The sequence below is a fragment of the Ambystoma mexicanum genome, chromosome 12 (assembly GCF_040938575.1).
Source record: "Ambystoma mexicanum isolate Mex_15411 chromosome 12, UKY_AmexF1_1, whole genome shotgun sequence".
Lineage (NCBI taxonomy): Eukaryota > Metazoa > Chordata > Amphibia > Caudata > Ambystomatidae > Ambystoma > Ambystoma mexicanum.
Window position 1 is genome coordinate 1217927318 of NC_090936.1, and position 22887 is coordinate 1217950204.

General features: G+C 47.0%; 1 protein-coding gene across 1 annotated transcript in view; it reads right to left on the reverse strand.

Moving 5' to 3' along the window:
- LOC138514393 (sodium-coupled monocarboxylate transporter 1-like) overlaps positions 1–22887 on the reverse strand; it is an 892200-nt gene that overhangs the window by 330679 nt on the left and 538634 nt on the right. The window contains exons 8-10 of the mRNA XM_069629875.1: positions 17449–17537; positions 16280–16392; positions 16124–16191 (exon numbers count right to left, since the gene is read on the reverse strand). Coding sequence (XP_069485976.1) covers positions 16124–16191; positions 16280–16392; positions 17449–17537 — 270 coding nt within the window. The remainder of the gene's footprint in view (positions 1–16123; positions 16192–16279; positions 16393–17448; positions 17538–22887) is intronic.

The window sequence follows — 22887 nt, forward strand, 5'->3', positions numbered from 1 at the left end:
TAGGTTTTTCGATAAACAACATAAAATCCTGCCCAGTACCCAGCAAGACAGTTCTCTTCCTGGAGGCCAAGTTCGACACCAGCATTCCCACGGTAAAACCATCGGCAGACAGAGTAACAGCTATCCTCCGCTCGACCTCATGGTTCCTAGAAAAAGGGACAACCACAGTACGCTCTTTCAAATCCCTCCTGGGCATGATGTCCTCATGTATATTTCTCATACCAAATTGCAGACTTCGCATGAGACCAGTCCAGGAGGCCCTGTACCACCAATGGAAGCAAGCTATAGGTTCATGGGAGGATGTAGTCCAAATACCCACGACAATACACAAGGCACTTCGGTGGTGGAATACTCAGCGGAACCTGCTACAAGGAATACCATTCTAGACACCAACATCTACTCTTCTCTTAAGGACAGATGCGTCCCTTTCGGGCTGGGGAGCTCACCTGGCGGACCTCCAAACAAAAGGGACTTGGTCAGACCAGGAATCACAGCTCCACATCAATGTCTTAGAGCTCAAGGCGATACAGTGGACTCTGAAAGCCTTCCTTCCAGTAGTAGCTGGATAGGTACTGACTGTCCAGACAGACAATACAACCTACATGCACTACACGAACAAGCAAGGGGGCACGAAATCAGAGGTCTTGTCACAAGAAGCTCAACTGCTATGGGCATGGACCTTACACCACAGAGTCCAAATCAGGGCAGAACATCTCCCGGGAGTGGACAGTGTCCTAGCGGACAAACAGAGCAGGGAGTACACGTCATCTCACGAATGGGAGCTAGACGAAAAGGAAGTCCAGCGGATTTTCTCCATATGGGGCCATCCACAGATCGACCTCTTTGCCACCAGAGCCAACAGGAAATGCCAAGAATTCGCCTCTAGGTACCCGGAACATCAGTCAGCAGGAGATGCCTTCTCCGTGGGCTGGACAGGTACATTCCTGTATACCTTTCCCCCAATTCCACTCTCAGCGAGAATTCTACGCAGAATGAAGGAGCAGAATTGCTCTATGATCCTAATAGCCCCGGACTGGGTGCGACAGATCTGGTACCCGACTCTACAGCATCTATCCCGATGACCTCCAATTCGCCTCAAAGCGCATCAATACCTATTGACGCAACAGAACCACAAAGTCCTTCACCACGACCCAGCGATCCTCTTTCTCATGGCTTGGTTCCTGAGCAGCGTAAACTTATGAATCTGAATCTCCCTGCAGACTGCTGGGACATAATCAGAGCCTCTAGAGCCCCCTCTACGAGAATCACCTACATCCAGGAATGGACTTGCTTCTCTAAGTGGTGTGAAACGTCTACAATAACTCACTTACAGCGTTGGTAGAACAGGTACTACCGTACTTATTGCATTCGGCTAAGGCAGGGCTCTTACTATCCTCTATCAAAGTTCACCTATCGGCCATATCAGCATACACAACGACTCCAGAAACACAATCATTGCTCTCTCTTCCGGCTGTCAAGGCCTTCCTGAAGGGGTTGATGCATACTTACCCTCATACGCCCTCACCAGTCCCTAACTGGAGTATAAACACCGTACTAACAGCTCTCATGGAACCCCCTTTCGAGCCCATTCACAGATGTGACATGAAATTCTTATCTTGGAAAACGGCCTTTTTGATAGCCATTACATCGGCCAGGAGGATCAGTGAATTGCAAGCTTTCTCTTCAGAACCTCCTTTTACTTTGTTTCAGAAGGACTGCGTCATTTTGAGAACACATCATAAATTCCTTCCCAAGGTCTTATCGAAAATGACACTCACAGAGCGTATTGTCCTGCCGTCTTTCTTTCAGGACCATACCTCGGAGGCAGAAAGAGCATTGCATTCTCTAGATGTGGCTAGAGTTTTGAAATTATACTTACAGAGGACTAAGGAGTTCCGCTCCTCAAACAGACTGTTCATAGCCTTTTCTGGTCGCACAAAAGGTCAGCATATCTCCAAACAAGATCTGGCACGTTGGGTCTCTCTATGTATCGCCCACTGTCATCAAGCAAAGGGCGACCCCCTCACCAGGCCCCCTTTGGTGCACTCGACCAGAGGGAGAGCGGCTTCAGTAGCGTTTCACGCAGGGGTAGCCTTGAAGGACATATGCAGAGCCGCCACCTGAAGCACCCTGCACACATTCTCTAAGCACTACTGCCTGGCAGAGGATACCAACAAAGAATCAGCAGTTGGACAGGCAGTGCTCCACCACCTTTTTGCATAAGGTAGGACCAGCCTTTTTTCCCACCTTTCCCTGAGTATGTAACCGTGGTGTTGCTGTATGGTAAAGGTTTGGAAGAAATGTTTTGTTCTGCATTCATGCTAATATATATGATGGTGGAATGTTTTAACTGCTTAGTATTCTATTCAAGCATCTGAATCTATGAAAGATTCAATTCTGGAGAAGTCTTAGTTACTTACCTGTAACTGTATTTCTCCAGCATTGGTATCTTTCATAGATTCACATGTGCCCACCCGCCTCCCCCGAGAGGCTGCTCCTACGCTCAGCACCCATCATACTGTAGTTCCTGCGGTTCAAAATCTGAGGATGGCTGACTGGGGCGGAGTTTAAGCCCTGCCACCTCTTTGGTTGGGGCCATAAAGGATCAAAGTGAGATGGAGGGACTACACAATAGAATGGCTCATAGCCCACAATGGGGTATTTACATGCATTCTCTATGGAATAATGGATGTATATTAAAAAAATGTTAATAATTATTTTGATCACAGAGGATTCCCAGTCTGACGACAGGGAATATTCAAGCATGTGAATCTTTGAAAGATACCAATGCTGGAGAAATACAGTTACAGGTAAGTAACTAAGACTTCCAGAACACTTAACACAATCGCACATGTTTCTCAAGTTCCCTTACAAGTCATTAGCCAAAATACAAATAGGTTGGCCTATTCAAGGAAATCTAATCTCCACAATCCTATTGGCTGCCTTCCACTGTGGCACCATCCACTTGACTATACAATGTTCATGACATTGCAAATACAAGCCCAACCCTCTTCTTAGGTTTCTGCCTGTAAGACACCTATTCCTAACATGACATACAATACATTTGTAGTACAGCTTTCACTTGGTCACGGCCCTGCAACGCTAAATCTGACACGCATGGTTTATGTATGGACACTTTTGTTACAAGGCTCCGGAGAGCTAACAATGGGGTTGGGGATTGGGCACAAACTAATTTCCCCATGCACTCTGACACCCTTTTCCATCGTGCACGGCCATCAGTTCAATTCATGTGGCCTCTATTTCTATTATAATCTTTTTCCTGGTAACCTTCTCATAGGACCGTGGTCATTTCTGCATCCAGTCACCCTGTTACAATTGTAGCTACTACCTCTAGACTGACCGTGCCAGGTTGCAGATGCTTTTCCGGCTATTTGCTTAACAATTACCAAGGTGGAAACCCCAGGCCATTCTATTTTAGCTCCAAATAGCCATTCAGCTGTCACCCTGCCAATCTCATGCCCAGCCAGTGCCCCGAACAAGCATTTTTGTCTATTTTTATGTATGTGTGTACAACCGCATATGAAAACGTTCGTATTTGTAAATCTCACTGTGCTAAGTTGCACAATGTGCTCTCATATTATATTCACATAATTCTATGTTGCTACATGTATGCACATTTAAAATGTTTTACACTAGACACAAAACAACACTAAAGTAGCCTTTAACAAATCTCAATTAACTATCCTAGATACACATGAAACTGCAACAGCGTTATCTCAGTTCAATTTTTTCCGCTTTGCTGCGTGCTTCGGAGCTACTCGCCTCGCCAAATTTCCGATTACATTTATCTTCAATCAATATTCTTCAAATATGTCCTCGACACCGATTACAGGCTTTAAGCGTTGTACAGACTGTGGGGCAAAAATGTTTATCACAGATCCTCACAGTGTCTTTCTGTGGTGCTTGGGGCCGGGCCACAAGGTGGACAATGTCTCATGTAAAACCATGACTTTCAAGGCCTTACAGGAAAGGAAGGGGAGACGCGATGCAGGTATGCCCTCTCTCAAATACCCAGCCGTTACCCCATATAAAAGAAAATGATCCTCCAAATCAAGGGTGGTTTCCCCGTTAGAAAATGTCCTGAACATCAAAGACGATCGAGGTCCTGTTGTCTTCCTCTCCTGAAACAATTAAATTCCCAAAAAAGAACTTGACTCCTGCGGAATTAGAAACATTCTCTTTGAAGTTTTCCAAAGGCAAGCTCCTCTGAGTGCCTCTCTAAAGGAGTCAAAGAAAAGGAGCCACCTCTTGGGATCTGGCAAGACTAGTAGAGAGTCTTGTGTGTCTCCTTCTCGCTTGCCTCAAGGCCCGGGAAGACAGACTCCTCGACACAAATCGAAAGAGTCTTCTTCGACGCACAAGAAAAATTCTATGCCTACCCCCTCTCAGCCGTCATCTTCCGAATTGAAGCCTTCTTCAAAGGTATCAAAGCCGCTGTGTTCATCTCCTGAACCTTCGAGGCATTTCATCCATCTCCAGCCATCAAAGCATTTTAAACTGTCGGCTCATTCACTGACTGCTTCGGGAAGGTCGTTGAAACCTTCGACGCCTTCAACTTCATCAGAGCATTCAGTGCTCGCGAAGACTGTAAAACCTATGGCTGACCCAACCAAGTCATTTAAACCTATTCCTCGACCTAATTTCTTCAGGCGAATGGGTTCTATTTTCAAGGAAGATGAAGTGGAGGATCAGCCCCCTTTTGGGAATGAGTATGGAACACCAAATGTTACAGAACAACTGATTTCTGAAGAGTCTAAGATGCAAAATCTAGTAGAAACTCTTAAAGAAACCAGCATCTGGGAAACATCACCAAAAACTGTTATGGGTAACCCAGAGCTGTAATTGGTAACCCAGCAGTAACTGGTTATGCTGATCCTTCATTAAAAAGTGGCTGAGTATCTGGGGTGGTCTAAACCCGCAGATACTCACGGATATCTTAGACAGTGGTCCAGTTAAGGAGGCTGTGTTACCATTTCATGCAGCCTTAAGGGTGAGTGTCATGGAAAATTGCCTAAAGCCACATTCGGTTCCATCTGTTAACAAATTGTTAACAAAAAAATACAGAACTGGTTCTGTAGACTCTGCTTTTCTGAACAGGCACCCCACACCAGAAAGCATGGATGTTCAAGCAGCAACAGTTTTTTCTAAAGCTGCAGCCCATATCGCTTTTGGATGCAGTGGGCAAAGTGTATGCAAAAATGCTGTTGACCCGCCTACAAGATTGGGCTCTAGAGAACAGCATTATTAATCACCTGCAAGCTGGGTTTTTCTGTTGTATAAGCATGATAGACCAATGTGTCAGGTTGAATGTAATACTGGCTAAACATGTTTCTTTCCAACAAGTTAGAGTCTATGCCTTATTTATAGATCTGCATACAGCGTTCAGCAGCATTTCCCACTGCAAACTGTGGTCTGTGCTGAGGGAGAAGGGTGTTCCCGGGCCTTTATTGGCTGCTATTCAGAACCGTTACTCCTATAATAGGGCATCAGTGAGATGGGGATTAGACAGTGAGCTCACAGATTCCTTTGCTGTATAGAGGGGGGTCTGCCAGGGGTGTGTGTTGGCCCCCTCCTTTTTTGTTTGTATATTAACGCTATAATATAGGAACTGTTGGTCTCCGCTCTACATTGCCCCAGGCTTGGTAACAACAAATTCCCAGTATTGTTTTATGCAGATGACGCTGTTCTTTTGTCCACCACCCCGATGGGGTTGTGTCATAATTTGAGGGATTTCATCAAGAAATGTAAAGAGCTTTCAATGACGCTTAACCTGGAAAAAACAAAGGTGTTAGTATTTGAAAGGAAAAGTTGTAAAAAGACCAAATTGCAGGTTTTGGTGGATGAGTACGAATTAGAGCAAGCATGTCACTACGATTACCTAGGGATCAGGTTTATTAACAACCTTACATGGACGGCCCATCTTGCAAAGGCCACGGAAACCCTGGAAAAGTATAGCTGTGGGATTTGCAGTTACTATAATAGGCATCGCATGGGTGCTATCTCCCCAGTGCAAAAATTGTACAAAGCCCAGTGTTGGGCAGCTGCCTCGTTCAGGGCTGAGCTGTGGTAATATTGCAAAACTCCTGCACTAAATGTAGTTGACAACTATTTATTACGGTGTATAGTCATGCAATCCAAGGGCGCCCCTATGGCCAGCCTGTGCTGGGAATGCGATTTGAAGCCTGTCAGTGAAGTACTAGTAAATAAGCCACTACAATACTGGATCAGAATGTGGAGTACGCCAGAACTAGTGAAGTACTGAGATGTGCTTGCAGAATTACAGAGCGTTACTGGTTCTGGCACGCTCATATGGTTTAGGTCCATTCAAAAGTGCTTCGAGGAACTGAACTTGATCAGCATATGGGCTAACCCAGAGGGGTTGCCACCTAGCTCAAAGATGTTGGCTAAGACAAAGTGCCATGAAGCCTCCATTAGGAAAATGAAGAGGGCGTGTGTTGAATTAAGAACGGGTGCCCTATACATAATGTCTAAGCAATTAGAAGGCTTTGAATCTTATTTGGATTGGGTGGTCCACGCATATGTCCAACTGCGCAATAATACCCTGAAAGTGGCAGTTCTTACAGCAAGATGGTGAAACACAACAGATGTACAATGAAAAGTGTGCGTGAACCTGGAGGAATCTATAACACATTTCTTGTTATTCTGCCCAGTGTACAGTAGACTGACGTAATACTATTTGCTGCCGCTAATCTGCCTCAGGGATATTGGAACGACGAATTAGCAGTTACGGTTTGTAAAAGTACTGCAGACCTAAATTCAGTTTATTTTGTCTCTAAGTACTTACATGGAGCCTGACTTCAAAGAGTAAAAGTGCAAAGCTAGAGTCTGATCGGAAATCATGTTATCATTGATGAACTATAGTGTGAAATAATGTTGCTTTTAAAAAAGTTTTAAACATCTCTATTTGTGTTAGAATATGAAATGAGCTGGGTGCTAAATTGATATGTATTTAAAGGATTATTGGTGCTAATATGTTTTATATGATTGTGACGTTAAAATGCTTTTATGGTTTTAAGGCCAACAGAGATATGTTACAACAACAAAAGCTGGAGCTTATCCTTCTTCTCTGGCAGATAAAGAGGATAAAAGAATTGACTCTTTGGGAAAGAGAGTATTTAGTGCAGGGAGCATGGCACTAAAATTAGCAAATGCTACTTTCAAATGGATTGTGTCCTCCCATGTATTCCTCATCTGTGATAGTCGTATCTCGCCAGCTTTGCTGCTTCGGAAACAATTTTTTCGGCAGAGGGCGCTGTGCACGAGGCTGTAGCGTCAATGTCCCTCGAGGGCCGCCGTGGAATGTTGACGTCACTTGCAGTACAAATAACTTGTGCCGCGCCCGTTGGCTTCTGTTCCATTTTTCCGAGCTTCGCATCGAGACAACAGCACGCTTCGTTTTTTCCTCGAGAAAAAATGTCCCCTTCTGTTACCCATTCGACCCCTATGTCGGGTTTTACAAAGTGTCATGACTGTGGGGCACAAATGTCCATCACAGATCTTCAGTGTTTGCCTTTGGTGTCCGGGTAAAGACCATCAAACCGACGACTGTGGCTCCTGTCTGTCTATGACTGAAAAAGCTCTTTGCGAACAAAAAGGTAAATTGGCGGTGGGGCAGGAAGCTTCAAGGGCTCTTCGAAGAAATACAAAAAATAGAGGGAGTCCAGCGACTCCACTCAGCATAAACTTCTGAAGAGGTCTTGATCGAGTAGAAGAGACGTCACAGGTCTCCGTCTTCGTCATCGGACACCTCCACGGAGGTTATACGATATCCGACTAGGTCAAATTCCCCCAGCAAGTGGAATGCTTTTAGACCCCATCAAAAGAGCCTTGCAAGAGTAAGACCCCGGTCGCTCCTTTGGACGATGCAGGCAGGTCAAGAACTACTTCGGCAAGTAGTAAGTGGGAGACTCAACATTCTCGACCCGACACCAATACGTCGAAGGCTTTGACCCTGGAATCAAGGTAATACACCGTTCCGTCAGTGAAACATAAAACGTCAAGACTATCAACGACTTCATCAGCGCTGATCGCTTCGACGCCAAAGTCAAAGGTATCTTCATCGAAGAAACCGTCGACGCCTTCGATGATTCCTTCGAATCCCTCAAGGCAAATTCCGGTACATGAAACAATCTACAGGCCTGTACCGAGGTCTGACTTTTTTTAAGTGAATGTCCTCTATTTTTGAAGAGGAAAGTGCCTCTGAAGGGGATAGCTTTCCGTTAGGAGTCAAATATGGCTCTATAGAAGTGCCTGAGGAAGTACTTCGCCCTGAGTCAAAGTTGAAATACCTCTGCGACTCCCTTGACTCTGCCAGTGGCCTTGATATGTCACCAGAGTTGGAGTTTGCAAAACCTGACCCTTCAGAACACACTGATTCAGGGTACAGGAACCTTATGAACAGGGTGACGGAATACATGGGTTGGAATAGGGCCTCACCAACCTTCGAGCAGGATGGTATGACAGACATCCTAGATCAGGGTCAGCAAAAAGACCCAGTTCTACCATTCTATATGGCCCTACAAAGGAAAGTAGAGGCTAACTGGGAGACTCCTGAGTCTGGTTCAGCTATTAATATGAGCTTTATCAGAAAGTATAGACCATCATCCAGCGACCCTGATTATCTCAGGAAACACCCTACACCTGAGAGCTTGGTGATCCAGGCTGCGACTGCTTCCGGACAGTCATCCTATCCCTATATTCCCCCAGATAGAGAGGATAAGAAAGTGGACCCTTGGGCCTGCAAGGTGTTCACCTCGGGCAGTATGGCCCTAAAGTTCATGAATGTCACCTGTACCCTAGCCAGGTTTACCCATACCCTGTGGGACTGTATTAAAGAAGCGGCTGAACATATTCCAGAAGGTGAAGAAAGGGAAGACTTTCTGAATATGGTAAAGGATGGCAAGGAGGCGATGGGGGAGTGTCTCCAAGCAGGGCTGGATACTGCTGACAGCATCAGCAGATCCATGGCTGAAAGCACAGTACTGCACAAATTTGTGTGGTTGAGAAAGTCGGGGTTTGCACTGGATGTGCAGGCCAGGCTTCTCAACATGCCTTTCGACGGCTCGAGGTTGTTCGGCAGCAAGGCGGACGAAAGCTTGGAGAAGCTGCAGACATCCAGAGCAGCGCCTAAGTCTTTTAGCGCCTCCATTCGGCAACCTCAGCAACCTTATTGGGGCTCATCTTCCTGGAGAGGTCGTTCTCTTCGTTACTACTCCTCTTTTGATAGAGGAAAAGGACAGGCTGTACAAAAAGGACAAAGGAAATTCCCTCATGGTGGACGAGAAAGGAGTGCTAAATCAGCCTCAGCAGCAGAATCTTTTACCCCAGCCGCTGCTGCAGCCGCCTCTAAGCCACTCTGAGGCCTTGACCCATGGTGGGAGGCAGAATCTCTCAGCATCTGAACGAATGTCGGGGCATTACTTCAGATGTTGGGCACTGGAAACTGTATCCCAAGGTTACTGCCTTCCTTATCAAAAGAGGCTTCAGGATCATCCACCGGGAGCCAGCTCTGTCAAAATTCCAGATCCGCTCCTTCTTCAGGAGATACCAACCCTGCTGGAGAAAGGTGCAATAGAACATGTACCTGTAGCGGAGAGGAACAAGGGTTGGTATTGCCCTTATTTTCTCATCCCCAAGAAGGACGGAGGACTGAAACCCATCTTGGACTTCAGAAACTTGAACAAGTTCCTCAGGAAGGACAAGTTCAAGATGGTCACACTTTTTCATATCCTTCAGGCTCTCCAACGCCAATCCATCTCAAGCACAGAAAGTACCTGAGGTTCGCGGTTGGCAGCTCTCATTATCAGTTTTGAGTTCTGCCATTAGGGCTGACCTCCGCCCGAAGGTTTTCACCAAAATGATGGCGGTGGTGGCAGCGAGTCTCAGGAGAGGGGGGGTTCATATCTACACATACCTGGACGATTGGTTAATCAGGGCTCATTCACCCGAACAGACCCGGGTACATCTGAGGATCACCTGCCACTTCCTTCACCAACTGGGCTTCTCCCTCAATTACAAGAAGTCTAATATGTTACCATCTCAAAAGCTCCAGTTTATCGGGCGTTCTTGGATACTTCCTCTGGGAAAGCCTTGCCTCCTGAGGTGAGAGCTCAACATATCATCTGCAGATGGTGACAAAATTCCAAAATGCCCAGCATCTACTGGCCTACGATTTTCTGAGGTTGCTCGGCCTCATGGCATCCTGCATTTTTCTGGTGCCAGAGGCCAGATTGAGAATGAAATCCATTCAATGGCCCTCAGGACTCAGTGGTCCCAGTTTTTAGGGAATATGTCAGATCTTCTGCAAGTCCCGAGCAGAGTTGCTCAAGACCTTTTATGGTGGGCTTGCAAGGACAATATTCTCAAGGGAGAATCTTTTTGACAGCCATGGCTGGAGATAACTGTAGCGACGGATGCCTCACTCACAGTTTTGGGAGCCCACGCCAACGATATGATATGATATGTTATTTATAACAGGCTCAATTCCCAGAGGTTTCTAAGTGCGGACCCAGGGATCAAACCTGTGTTGCTCCATCTCGTCTTGCTTCCAAGGCGAGCACGTTGCCCCTAAACTATCCTCCTGAGCTGACAGTCATCGGTCATTGGTCTCCATCGGAGTCCAAACTACACAGTTGAGGGCAATCAGACGAGCACTGAAGGTCTTTCTGCCCTCTGTGCAGGGGAAGAACATCCTGATAATGATGGACAACACAGTGGCCATGTACTACCTCCACAAGAGAGGAGGTTTGAGGTCACTACCACTGTGCAGAGAGGCAATGCAGCTCTGGCTCTGGGAAATTCAAGAAGTAATTTCTCTATCGACAGTTCACCTAGCCGGAAAAGAGAATACAGCGGCAAACTCCCTGAGCCAGCAGAGCACAGTCTCCCACGAGTGGGAACTAGCTCAGGGAGTCCTTCAAGAGATTTTCACCCTTTGGGGAACCCCGTCAAGTTGACCTGTTCAAGACCAGTGTAAACCTGAAGTGCGAACTGTCCTGTTCCAGGGAATTTCCCCAAAGAGGAGCTCTAGGAGACGCGTTCGTAGTGGAGTGGGAGTTTCCACTCCTATACGTGTTTCCTCCAGTGCCTGTCATTCCTCAGGAGGTTGCGAAAGTTCGGGAAACACATGATCCTAATTGTCCTGGATTGGGCCAGGAGGACGTGGTACCTGGACCATCTGGGCATGTCCATCTGCCCTCCAATACATCTTCCACAAAGAGAGGACCTTCTCTCGCGAGAGGATCATTGGGTTCTCCATCCAGAGGTCATGAAACTCAGTCTTCAACCATGATTTCTGAGAGGCTGAGATACAAGGATTGGGACCTCTCTTTTCTGTTACCCCTAGCTAATTGGTACTATTAAAGGATATCTTGTAGAGCTTTCTATATTCAAACACACTTCTGAGGAGGTATCTTACTTCAAAATGTCTCTAATAATACAATTCCTAAAAGGATTGACAAATGTTTTCCCTCCGATCCCTTTTCAAGTCCCGGTTTGGGATCTCAACTTGGTGTTGAAATGTATGATATGTGCTCCTTTCAAGCCTATGCACTCCTGTCCTTTGAGGTTGCTAACATTATAATCCATCTTTTTAGTGGCCATTAAATCTGCCCGAAGGGTGAGTGAACTTCAGGCTTTATCCTGCAAGCCTCCATACACTGTTTTCTATAAAGACAAGGTGAAACCCACCTTTTTACCCAAAATTGAATTCCATCTGACTCAGAAACTAACATTATCATCATTTTACCCTCCTCTGTACCCTGCAAAGGAAGAGGAGAGACTACACAGGCTTGAACCTAAACGTGCACTAAGTTTCTATATCAGCAGAATGGCCAAGACTAAGACAAGATGACCAACTATTTCTTGGTTACACAGGCCACAAGTTGGGTATGGCAATCACTAAACAGACCTTATCCAGATGGATAATAATGGCAATTTCTGAATGCTACAGGCTGGCAGGAAAAGGGCAGGAAAAGATCCTCCAGAGGGCCTTTGGGCTCATTCGACCAGGGGCATGGCTACTTCCTCTGCATTACAGAGGGGAGTCCCAATTAAAGAAATGTGTGCGGCTGCCACATGGTCGTCCGTAAACACTTTCACCAACCATTACAGTTTGGATTCTTCTTCAAGCCCGGAAGGCTTATTTGGAAAGGCAATGTTGCATTCTGTGCACACAGACCTATGAGATCTCCTAAATTGTCATGATAAATGTTGACTCCTACCTCCAGGAATACTAGGACTCCTTTGGCAGCCTATCATAAAATAAGGAATACGTGGGAGCACACAATCCATTTGAAGAACAAGTTACTTTCCCCTGGTAATGTTCTTTTGACTGGATATTCCTCCCATGTATTCCTTATCGCACTCCCAACCTACCCCGCAGTAGAATTTCCTTTGCTATTGCAGTCTGCGCTCTCTCACGAGGTGAAACTGTCAGATATGCGATAAATCCTACATTCGTAAAAACGGAACTGAAGCCAACAGATGCTGCGCGCGCTATATGTACCTTCGGTGACGTCGACATCAAGTCAGAGGCCTCCGAGGGACATCGAGTCGACAGGCATTGACGCGCAGCGCCCTCTGCTGGAAAGAATTTCCGAAGCAGCTGAGCTGGATGTTGGAAATATCATAAAATAAGGAATACGTGGAAGGAACATCCAGTCGAAAGAACGTAACCAGGGGTAAGTAACTTGTTCATCTAGGTGGCTCTCTGTCTCGGGACCCATCTCCTCCTGGGATATGTTGGATGCAGGCCAGATTACAAATAGGGGCCTGAGCCCAGCCCACTTCTCCCACTCGGGTTCGCTGTGGCACACTAATGACTGCCCGAATGGCTGAATGATCAAGTTCATGTTTGTGCGCTATTTGCATTCTGCCCCAACCGTTGATTATATATTCAGTGGGACTTGTAACCCTGGTTTTAGTCCCCGGTGGTGTAGGGGACAGACAGCTGATGTCAGTGTGTCTCTCATAGCGCTGGGTACCACATTCAGCTTGATCACGGTGCTCTCTCTTCACAGGCTCGGGATTCCATATAATATATGTCCAAAGGGTTGATTTCTTTAATGCAGGTTTTGGGCTTCTGTAGCTGGTGGATCGCGGATGGCATGGTAATCATTCTAATGGGCCTCAGTCTCATCTGCTGTGGTACATCCTACACTATACATTTCTTGGGTCTGAAACAAACTGAAAGGGACTGTCAAGCATGAGTTACTGGAGGTAGTCTGTGAGACAATTGTGAACTGCGTAAAAACAGGCTGGCATAATGGGGGACAGTACTTGGAGCCCTCTTTGACAAGGCCAGGATATTAGCCTTGTCCTACCAATCAATAACACTTGTACTTTTTCCTCACCCTGTTTATGGTCCAATGTCTGAGATTAAGGCCTGCAAGCTAGGTGTGGGCCTGTGGCTATTGTCATTGGTTAGTCCCTGCCACAAAATGCTACATTTATGCAATAACCGTATTAGTTGAGGGCTTTATAGGCTAGTGGATATTTAACACGGCTCCTGGAATTGTTACCATAAGGTGTTAGGAAAGATGCCCTTAGGTGCAATTTACCCTCTATGTTTGGAACCCACAAACTTTTTGCTTTTGTTTGTCTTACCTAACCTGCCATCAGCTGCGCTCCTCTGGACTTTTGCTCATTTATTATGGGGAAACTGACACGTCCTTCAGGCGGTCAGTACTGGGAAACTGTGTTTCCCTTAGTCTTCGACTATGTTGCCATTTCTTGGTAACCTTTCATCTATGTGCCAAGTACCTTACAGTACAGCGCATAGGGGCCCTAGCCACCCTCTAAGGATGTGTTGGTGTTTGTACAAAAGTGCCTAGGATGAACTGGTGGCAGCAGTTTACTTTTAAATTATTTTTAGTTCGTTGTTATGGGCCATACCGAATTTACCGCAAGACTGTGGCCAATGCCAAAAATGAGCATGCCACAAAGACTTTTTTCTGTCCTTTGGCCATTTTGTCCTTTTGTCTTCACCCAGGACGAGAGACCCGGGTATTCCTTATTTGGGCATGCAGCCTCCCGTGAAAACCGCATCTTTCGCTGGCTCTTGCATGTCACAGGTGCTAGTGCCCAGGAAGAGGGTTGGGACTGTCTGGTCCCAATCCACACTACTGGTGTCAGTATGGCTGGTAGGCCTGAATGACTGGTACCACTGCGGGCCACGAGTGGCCCACGCCTGGCGTGCATGCATGAGTGCAGATCTTCCATTGGCTATCCCAGATTTGAGCGCGAAACAAATCTTGGATAAGAGAAGAGGCTGTGCATCCATTCCAGGTCAACCACCTGAAGGTCACACCGAACTACAGAAGGAACCAAGTATCCTGAATGAAAGAGCAGACTTGTGGAACTGCCGGAGACGTGCTGGAAGGTTTGGCACCCTGGCCCCGCTGTTGTCCCTTCAGACCCCTGCTTTTGTATCCTACCCAGAAGGCCTGCAAGGGCGCTTGGACCCTTTGGAGTAGTGGGACCAACTATTCTCTGCCCCTCCAGCTTTCCCTCTCTGCCACTTCGGAAGTGTTCCTGAGCCATCCAGTGAACTGACCAGCTCGAACCCGGGATATCATACAGGAGAGCTGCCGTCCCGAGTTGAGACTTGAGACCTTGGGCATCGCTTTCTTCCTGGGCCCTCTCCCACCAAAACACGTTCCCTGGCTACTCTGGGTCGCGATTTAGGAGAGTGCGCCATGCCCCAAGCATTTGCGGTCCCTGTGTCACCCCGCTGCAGTGACTGTCGTAAATGCCTGCAGACCTACCCCACCATGTCCTGAGACGTCCTGCACCCAAACTATCCTTCTCCTTTCTTCGAAAGCTCTGGAAAGGCTACTGTGCCTCCACAGACAATCATCCCATCCCCCAGGTGCTGAGAGCCGGAGTGACTTGTAACTGCAGGGATGAAACCTACTCAGGAACTGGACTAGACTGGCAAAGTTTGGCCCAGACTGTGTCGAGGGTTGGTGAGTACTTGCATCACTTACCGGTGGCCCCCCGGCACATCCATCTGTTTTACGCACGAGAATCCCTGAAAAGATACTCACCTTAGCTGGGCTAGCCTGCGCTCCCCAGCTATTTCCGAACTCCGAAAGTCGCTCTATCTGCAAAGGTAGACCCTCCTCAAGGATTAGGGGTTCATTCTTCACCGCCTCAACCCCCTTTCTGAACAGCAGTAGCTCCCTGAAGAGAACCAGCTTTTTGCTTTACACACATTTGAGCATAAGGCGCCTCACTTCTTAGGGCTGGACTGCATAAGATAGGGATTGACTTCGAAGAACTGCTGAATGTGATATCTGTGTTGAACTGAACTCTTTTGTGACGGGTTGTGGTTACTTTCTCCCCTTTCATAGGCATTGGGCCAAACACATTTTGTATATATGTTACATGGTGAAAAGCGTGTGTGGTAACTGTTTTATTATTACTGTGGTTTATTCGTCTTTTGTTATAAAGGACTATAATAAATGTATTTTTGATATACATCTGTCTATGTTTTACTGTGTGTGCTCATTGAGGGCTTCCGATCACTCTCACCCCTCCTGATGCTTAGACTTGAACTCCTGCCAAGCGACTGTAGATTGGTCTGGTTTGACCAGAAGGTTCTCGTGTTCCACCAAACTAGGGTGGCCTCCTAACCTTCTGTCCACCAGGTCAGAGTTTCGAATTATATCTTAACATAAGGTAAAGCACCTGTTGAGAGCGTTATAGCAAATAACACCCTGGTATGTTGTCCAAAGTAACAAGGGCCCCTTTCTCCTTTTACAACAGTGTGGACTGGGCCTACTATGAAAGAGGGCCATAGGTGATTGTTGCGTGCGCAGGGAAGGGGTGAAGAGAAGTGCTGTGGGGTGCCAGAGTAAAGGCAGGTGGCATCTCAGGAGAGAAAATGGCGGCATCCTGCATATCAGGAGGTACGTTGTGAATTCCAAGCTTCCTGATTGGCTGTTAGCCCGAACAATGTCACCCGGCTAGTCCTAACAAGGATTACATGAGGGCTTTAGAGTTAAATGCAATCATATTGTATACAATGTATCTTGTTCACGACATGTCGTGACAAATCATTAACAAAAGGTTACTGTACCTGAAGCAGTCCACCCATGAGGGACGCCAACGCAGCCATGGCAATGCACACAGCACCATATCCCAGACCTAGACAAGCAACAAGTGAAGCGTCAGTGGCGGGGTTCCTGCGCCAAAAGCGCCTAGAACGGATACAAAGTAGCAACATTGCACTTACTCATTCCTTTGGAAATCCAAGACAGCTGCGCTTCACTCAGAGATTTGCAATATGGTTTGATAAGATCCTCGACCGTTACCGCCGCCAAACCGTTGATGCTGGAGGAGACGGTGCTGTGGGGCACAAAATAAGATGCGTTTCAATTTCCTGCCAAATGGAACAGTTAAAGTGTCTTTTTTTATATATCTTGAGTAGCTGTCTTGTACGCTAAAAATCACTCATATTAATATTGTATCGCACTCGACACCAGAGTCTGGCGGCTTCTTTATTGCAATCACCCATCGTAAAGGTAGTCATTATATTGATATTGGACGGGTGACATCCTTAGCCTTATTCGTTAGAGCAGGGGGTCTGCAAAGTGCTTTGAACTATGACTCCCATGAGTCCCTGCCATTGACTACACTGGCTAAAGCTGCGGAGTACTATGCTCCAAAACATCTGGAGGGCCAAAGGTTACAGAGCCCTGCCGTAGAGGTTGGCAACACAACTGTACGTGGTTAATAGGAACTTCACCAAGAGGTCAAATACCGCTGATTACGGAAGAGCAGAATAGCTCTCCTCTGTCAAATCTTCTGCACTGGTTTAGAGCCAGCAGTAGAAATGGCACCAGTGTAATTGCATCGCAATTAGCGCCACAGTCAAATAGGACCGGCAACGATGGTGGTAATCCACACCAAAAATAGGGTCACCGCCGAGTGGATCCAGGACTGTAAGCCAGGATCCCTGACCAAAGACACTTCCCCAGCACTGCACAGCTGTTATGTGACAGCACACTGCAGGCAGTCCATGTTGGTTCCCTGTCATAATATCGACGTCATAGTAACCCAAAGGCAACATATGACATGTCCATCAAATACATCGCACCTGCTGCAATAGTTTTGACCCATAGTCATCGCTTGGGTTTTTATGTAAAATAATTGTGTTTACCATTTTGCTCAATTATTTTTGGCCAAATAGCTTAGTTGGTGCAGCATTTATGAAAAGAAACCCCCTCACTTTAATTCACGTGTCGCTGGCTTTTAGTGAACTACTATCCAAGCCACTTCTTTATTTGCGGACTTCATTTCAACTTCTTATTTTAGCACATTGGATATTTTGAACTCTTTACTTTGACCTACTTTATTTTGCATTCAACATTGTGACGTGTCACCTTAAAGACACTACAATACCTTAAAGTTCCACAGTAGACGCAAGCGACAAACAGCCCTGGAAGTCCAGGATAACTCTGCAAGATGTCCATTGCAAAGTAGGGGAGGAGCTGCAAGAGTCCAAAATATTGTAAAATAATTTTCCTTGACAAAGAAAGTGTTACATGCTTAATACAGAAAGGTATGCTATCACCACTGTTCAAACATGTTTCTCTGCCGTCTCCCTTTCCACAAATTTAAAAATACCCACGTATGGCAATTAGTTTCAGAAATAGAAAAGGTTTCATCTTGATTCCACTGCCTGTGTTGGTATAAGAAGAGGGAGTGGTCACAGCCATGGCTGCTGGGTCATGAACAGAGCCATGGTACGCAAGAGTAACAATTTCTAAAAAAAAACACATGGATAAAATAACACTCCATTTCATGTAGAGTAGCGTGTACGAGTCACTTAACACACCAACCAGACAATATATAAATCATTACAGTAACATGCTGAGCAAAATCAGTATAAGTGTTACATTTATGTTCCCTGATCCTGAATGGAGGCCTTCAATTACTAGCATGCAGCATAATGCAGGCCTAAAGCAAACTCCCTATCAAGCCTGAAAGAAAGTACATGATCTGATCTCCTGCTTCTAGGAATTGTTGCACACAGCATGCAGCTTTATTTGTGTTGTATGTGTATGCATTGGGATTTATAAAGCTCTTTCACCGAAGCGTGTATTTTAGATTAAGAAAACAGTAGTACATCAAATAATGCAAAAATGATAATGAGAATAATTGGAGGGCAGGAATGAAGAGTCAACTGTTGGTGAGGCTCGAGAGGAGATGAGTGTTAAGGAATGTATCCAGCTAAGGGAAGAACACATAAATAACGGAAGGATATGGCAACGTTTCGGAGCTTGCAGGGAAAGGGAAAAATTTCACAATGTTTACAAGCATTCTGATTTCGTCGCAGCCTGTTATGTCAGACAATGAATGGTTGCCACGTGTAAATTCAGTGGCGTAACACAAGCTCTGGGGGCCCGCCTGCAAGCCATGCTGAGGTCCCCTCCCCCCCAACTCGGCAACAAATCACGAGTCGCGCCACACTCTGGGCCACCCTAGATTACCACGCTTGCGCAATACGCACAAACGTGCTGCTGAAGGGTTATGCCGCACACTGCACTAGGAGAAAGATATACATATGTGTTTTAATGCAATATACAGCACACTGTCTCAGAAAAATTTACTAAAAAGCCATAGTGTTTGCTATTGTTGTGTAGGGTAACTGCAATCCAAAACATGCAAGTCACCAACAGTGCACATGAACATTAATGCTTTGCTATTAAAAATGCCATGCCACATTGAAAACATGTCCCACTGGCTGCACAATGTAGACCAGTGTAGACACGTAATAACATTACAGTAAAGCATGCCAGGCCACATTTAGACATGCCTAGACTGGTTGCACCAGAATGCCAGTCAAAGCAATAAGACTCATCAAGAAGAGAGCACACATTCAAGCCTGCGTCTCTGCGGCCTCTAACAACACAGCCAAACTCTTTAAACTCTGCAAGGAACTGGCCAATCCTGTTGCGGTTTCTACCTCTCCTGTTCCCTCAACAGGCCCTCTGTACGGCTTTGGCCTCTCGCTTCTCTGCTAAAACTCAGGACATCCTGTCCACTATCTCCTCTTCCTCTCCCTCTTCCTCTCTCAGCCCCCTTTGGCCATCTCTCCCTCTCCTCCTCCTTTCTCCTCTTTATCTCTAACACCTGACGAGGTTTCTAGACAAGTCCCATCTATGGAAGTGTCGTCGAAACAGGTGCACGCCTGCTCCTCCAGAACCATCAAGGACTACATTGACACCCTTGATCCAGCCTGGGCCGATTTCTGTAATCATTCTTTTGCCACTGGAACATTCCCCTCTCCCAAATTCTTGGAAAAGCTGGCCATCTGCCAGCTTACTCTCCACACTGAATTTGTTGGTTGTCTCCATGACCATCAGTCTGGCTTAAGAGCTGCCAGAGGCATGGAAACGGCTCTCCTGAACACCTGTGAAGATCTGATCTCTAACCTTGATTCCAGCATTCCTTCTGTCTGTTAAGGTGTACGTCTCGCAACTTGGACGTACCTCTGTTTCCGGATGATGTCTGCGTTGGGGAAGCCAGTCTGAAATTTGGATAAACCAGTAGAGAATATGGTACAAGGAAGCAGCCTCAGCCCCGTCCTGATAGTACAGGAATGGACGGGGGCCACCCCCCAGCACCAAAGATCTTCTTCTTGTAGTGACCTTGGTTGCTGTAGCTGGCACAGGCGAGACGGGCAACAAGGAGGTCGAGAAGTCCTGGGAGGTGAGAGCTCAGTAGAATGGCCCAGGGGGGAGAGCTCAGAAGATCGCCGGGAGAGCCAGACACACTTAGTTCAATGGAATTCCAAGCAACAGTCAATTTGCAGGCTGTGGAAGGATGGGTAGCCAAGTTGTCAGAGAGAGTCCAGGCCCAGGCAAATCCGGAAGATGTTGAGGTTAAATTGGAGCAGGCAAGAAGACTGGTACCCCAGCAAGGCAACAAAAATAGGGACACCAAGTAGGCGGGCAGATAGACCTCAGGGAACCTCAAAGGATTGAACCAAGGGAAAAGCAGCAAGGGAACAACAGGGAGGCCAGGCAAGGAGTAGGTAGCCAATCTGGGAAGCGGGGATTCCAGGCAAAAGGAGGGAACCAGGCAGGGAAACCAAGCAACAGAAGGCAGAGGGTCCGGTGGGAAATACTGGAGAACCAGGCTGAAAGGCAGGATGGCCTGGCATGAAAGCAGGGACCCAGGCGGGCAAAACTGGAGAGTCTGGTAGTGGAAACAAGAAGACCAGACAAAAGGAAGGGCTGGAATCCAGGCAGAGAAGAGAAGCAAGGCTGCAGAGTCCAACAGGAGCCGGCGGCGAAACAACGGTGAGTCAGGAACGAACCGCGTTAAGACACGATTCGTTCCTGCACCAGATCGCTATTTACAGTCGCGGTACGAAACCGAGGCTTGGAGCGCGAAGAGAACCGCGCATGCGCCGCGGTCCTTCCGGGGCGAGAATGAGGCTTGAAGCGCAAGCCTTCAATCGCCTTGGTCGACGGCTCACGCGTGCGCCCGTAGCCTGGACCAAACAGCTGATTGGGGCGTCGGAGAGTCTCCCTCCCACTGATCCGATACCTGGAATAGAGCTGCCAAGGAACGTAGCGACCCGCAGCCTTCCAGGTACGTGTCCTAACACCATAACCCCATCCAGAAAGGCCAGGAGCCCCAGGTTTCCAGGGATGACGGCGATAAAACTCTCTCACTAAACGAGGAGCATGGACATTACCCACAGGTTCCCAAGTGCGATCACAGACAGGGTAACCCTTCCAATCGACTAAGAATTGCAATCTCCCCCTAAGGTAACGGGAATCACATGTTTCTTGAACTTTAAATTCTGGCGTACCCTCAACCTCAATGGGTGCTGGACGTGAAGGGGAACAACCATAAGGGTCGGGGCGATAGGCCTTCAACAAGGAAACGTGGAATACTGGATGAACACGCCAGGACGCAGGAAGGGCCAATTTGAAGGCCACCGGAGAAACCCGTCTGATTATTTGGAAGGGACCAAGAAATCTAGGAGCCAATTTCAATGGTAAGTTACGGGCCGGTAAATTCTTAGAAGATAGCCACACCCAATCTCCCACTAGAAATTGAGGCGCAGGACTCCGATGTTTATCGGCAGTCTTGCTCATGTATTCTTGTGCCTGAGCTAGGGTACCAGCTTCCCGAAGGTGGAGGGACTGAATCTCGGCAACCAACTGATCCGCGGACGGGACTGGACTGGGTTGAACAGGAGAGAGAGGCAGCAGCTTGGGGTGAAGTCCAGAAGAACAGTAAAAGGGACTGAATCCGGTTGCTGAATGGACAGAATTGTTGTAGGCCACTTCGGCCAACACAAGGTGGGAGGCCCAATTAGATTGAGATGCGTTTGTGAAACATCGCAGATACTGTTCCAAAGTCTGATTCGTCCTCTCAGTCTGCCCATTAGTTTGAGGGTGATGACCAGAACTAAAGGCTCGATGAATTCCCAGATGTCGACACAGCTGGCCCCAAAAAGCTGAGATAAACTGAGAGCCCTGATCCGAAATAATCTTCTCTGGTAACCCATGCAGGCGAAAGATGTTTTGTAAGAAAGTGTTAGCCATCTGAGTTGCTGTTGGTATCTTCTCAAAGGGAATAAAATGGGCCGTCTTGGTGAAACAGTCCACCACCACCATGATACATGTGTTGCCTTCGGAACTTGGTAGGTCCACAATAAAAACTGTGGCGAGTGTATGCCACGGATAAGGTGGCCTTTCAGTAGGATGTAATAAGCCCAAAGGTTTTCTGCGGGGAGTCTTGACTTGGGCACAGGTGGGACAGGATTCTACGTACTGCTTGACCTGAGTCGCCCAACCAGGCCACCAGAATTGGTGCGCTATCACTTCTTGTGAAGATCGAACTCCTCGGTGTCCCCCAACCTTGGAATCATGTAAACCATGCAATATAGCTTTACGTAGAGCTTCAGTAGGTAAGTATAATCTATTTTGGAAGAGCAGCAGGCCATCTTTCTCACGCACTTGTGGATGTGTTAGCAAACCAGACCGTTTGGAATCCACTGACGTTTCTTGGGCTACTCTCTGTAAGAATGGTACCAAGGCCAGAAGGAAATGTTTCGGGGCCAGCACTGGCTGATCTCTGCCTTCATGTTTGATGTCATCCTCAAGGGATCGAGACAATGCATCTGCTTTCACATTCCGAGAGTTCGGTACATAGGTGATGTTGAAATAATCAAAAGGTGAGAAAAAGAAAGCCCAACGGGCCTGCCGAGAAGTCCTACATTGAAGAGATCGTAGAAATTGTAGATTGCGGTAGTCAGTGCGTACCTCCACCGGAAACCGGCCCCCTAGAAGGTGGTTACGCCATTCTTCAAAAGCGGTCTTGACGGCCAGAAGTTCCTTTTCAATAACCGGATAATTCCGTTCACTGGCCGAGAGTTTCCTGGAATAATATGCTAATGGGAATTCCATGTTCAATCTGGGATCATGTTGTAACAAAACAGCCCCAATCGCAAAGTCGGAGGCATCAGTCTCTACTATGAACGGTCTATCCTCCCGGGGATGACAGAGTATCGGGGAGGTGCTGAAGGCCTCCTTTAACTGTTGAAAAGAAGTCGAGGCTTCCAATCCTCACTCAAAACTCTTCTTGGTACTGGTCAAACTGGACAGTGGAGCAGTCACCTTAGAAAAAGCCGGTATAAAACAGCAATAGAAGTTGGCGAAACCGAGAAAGCGTTGGAGAGAACGTCGGTCCTTGGGAGTCTTCCATTCCAAGATAGCACGGACCTTTGCCGGATCCATATTTATCCCGGAGGCACTGATCACGTATCCAAGAAATTCGATGTGATCCTGATGAAACAGACACTTTTCTGGTTTTGCA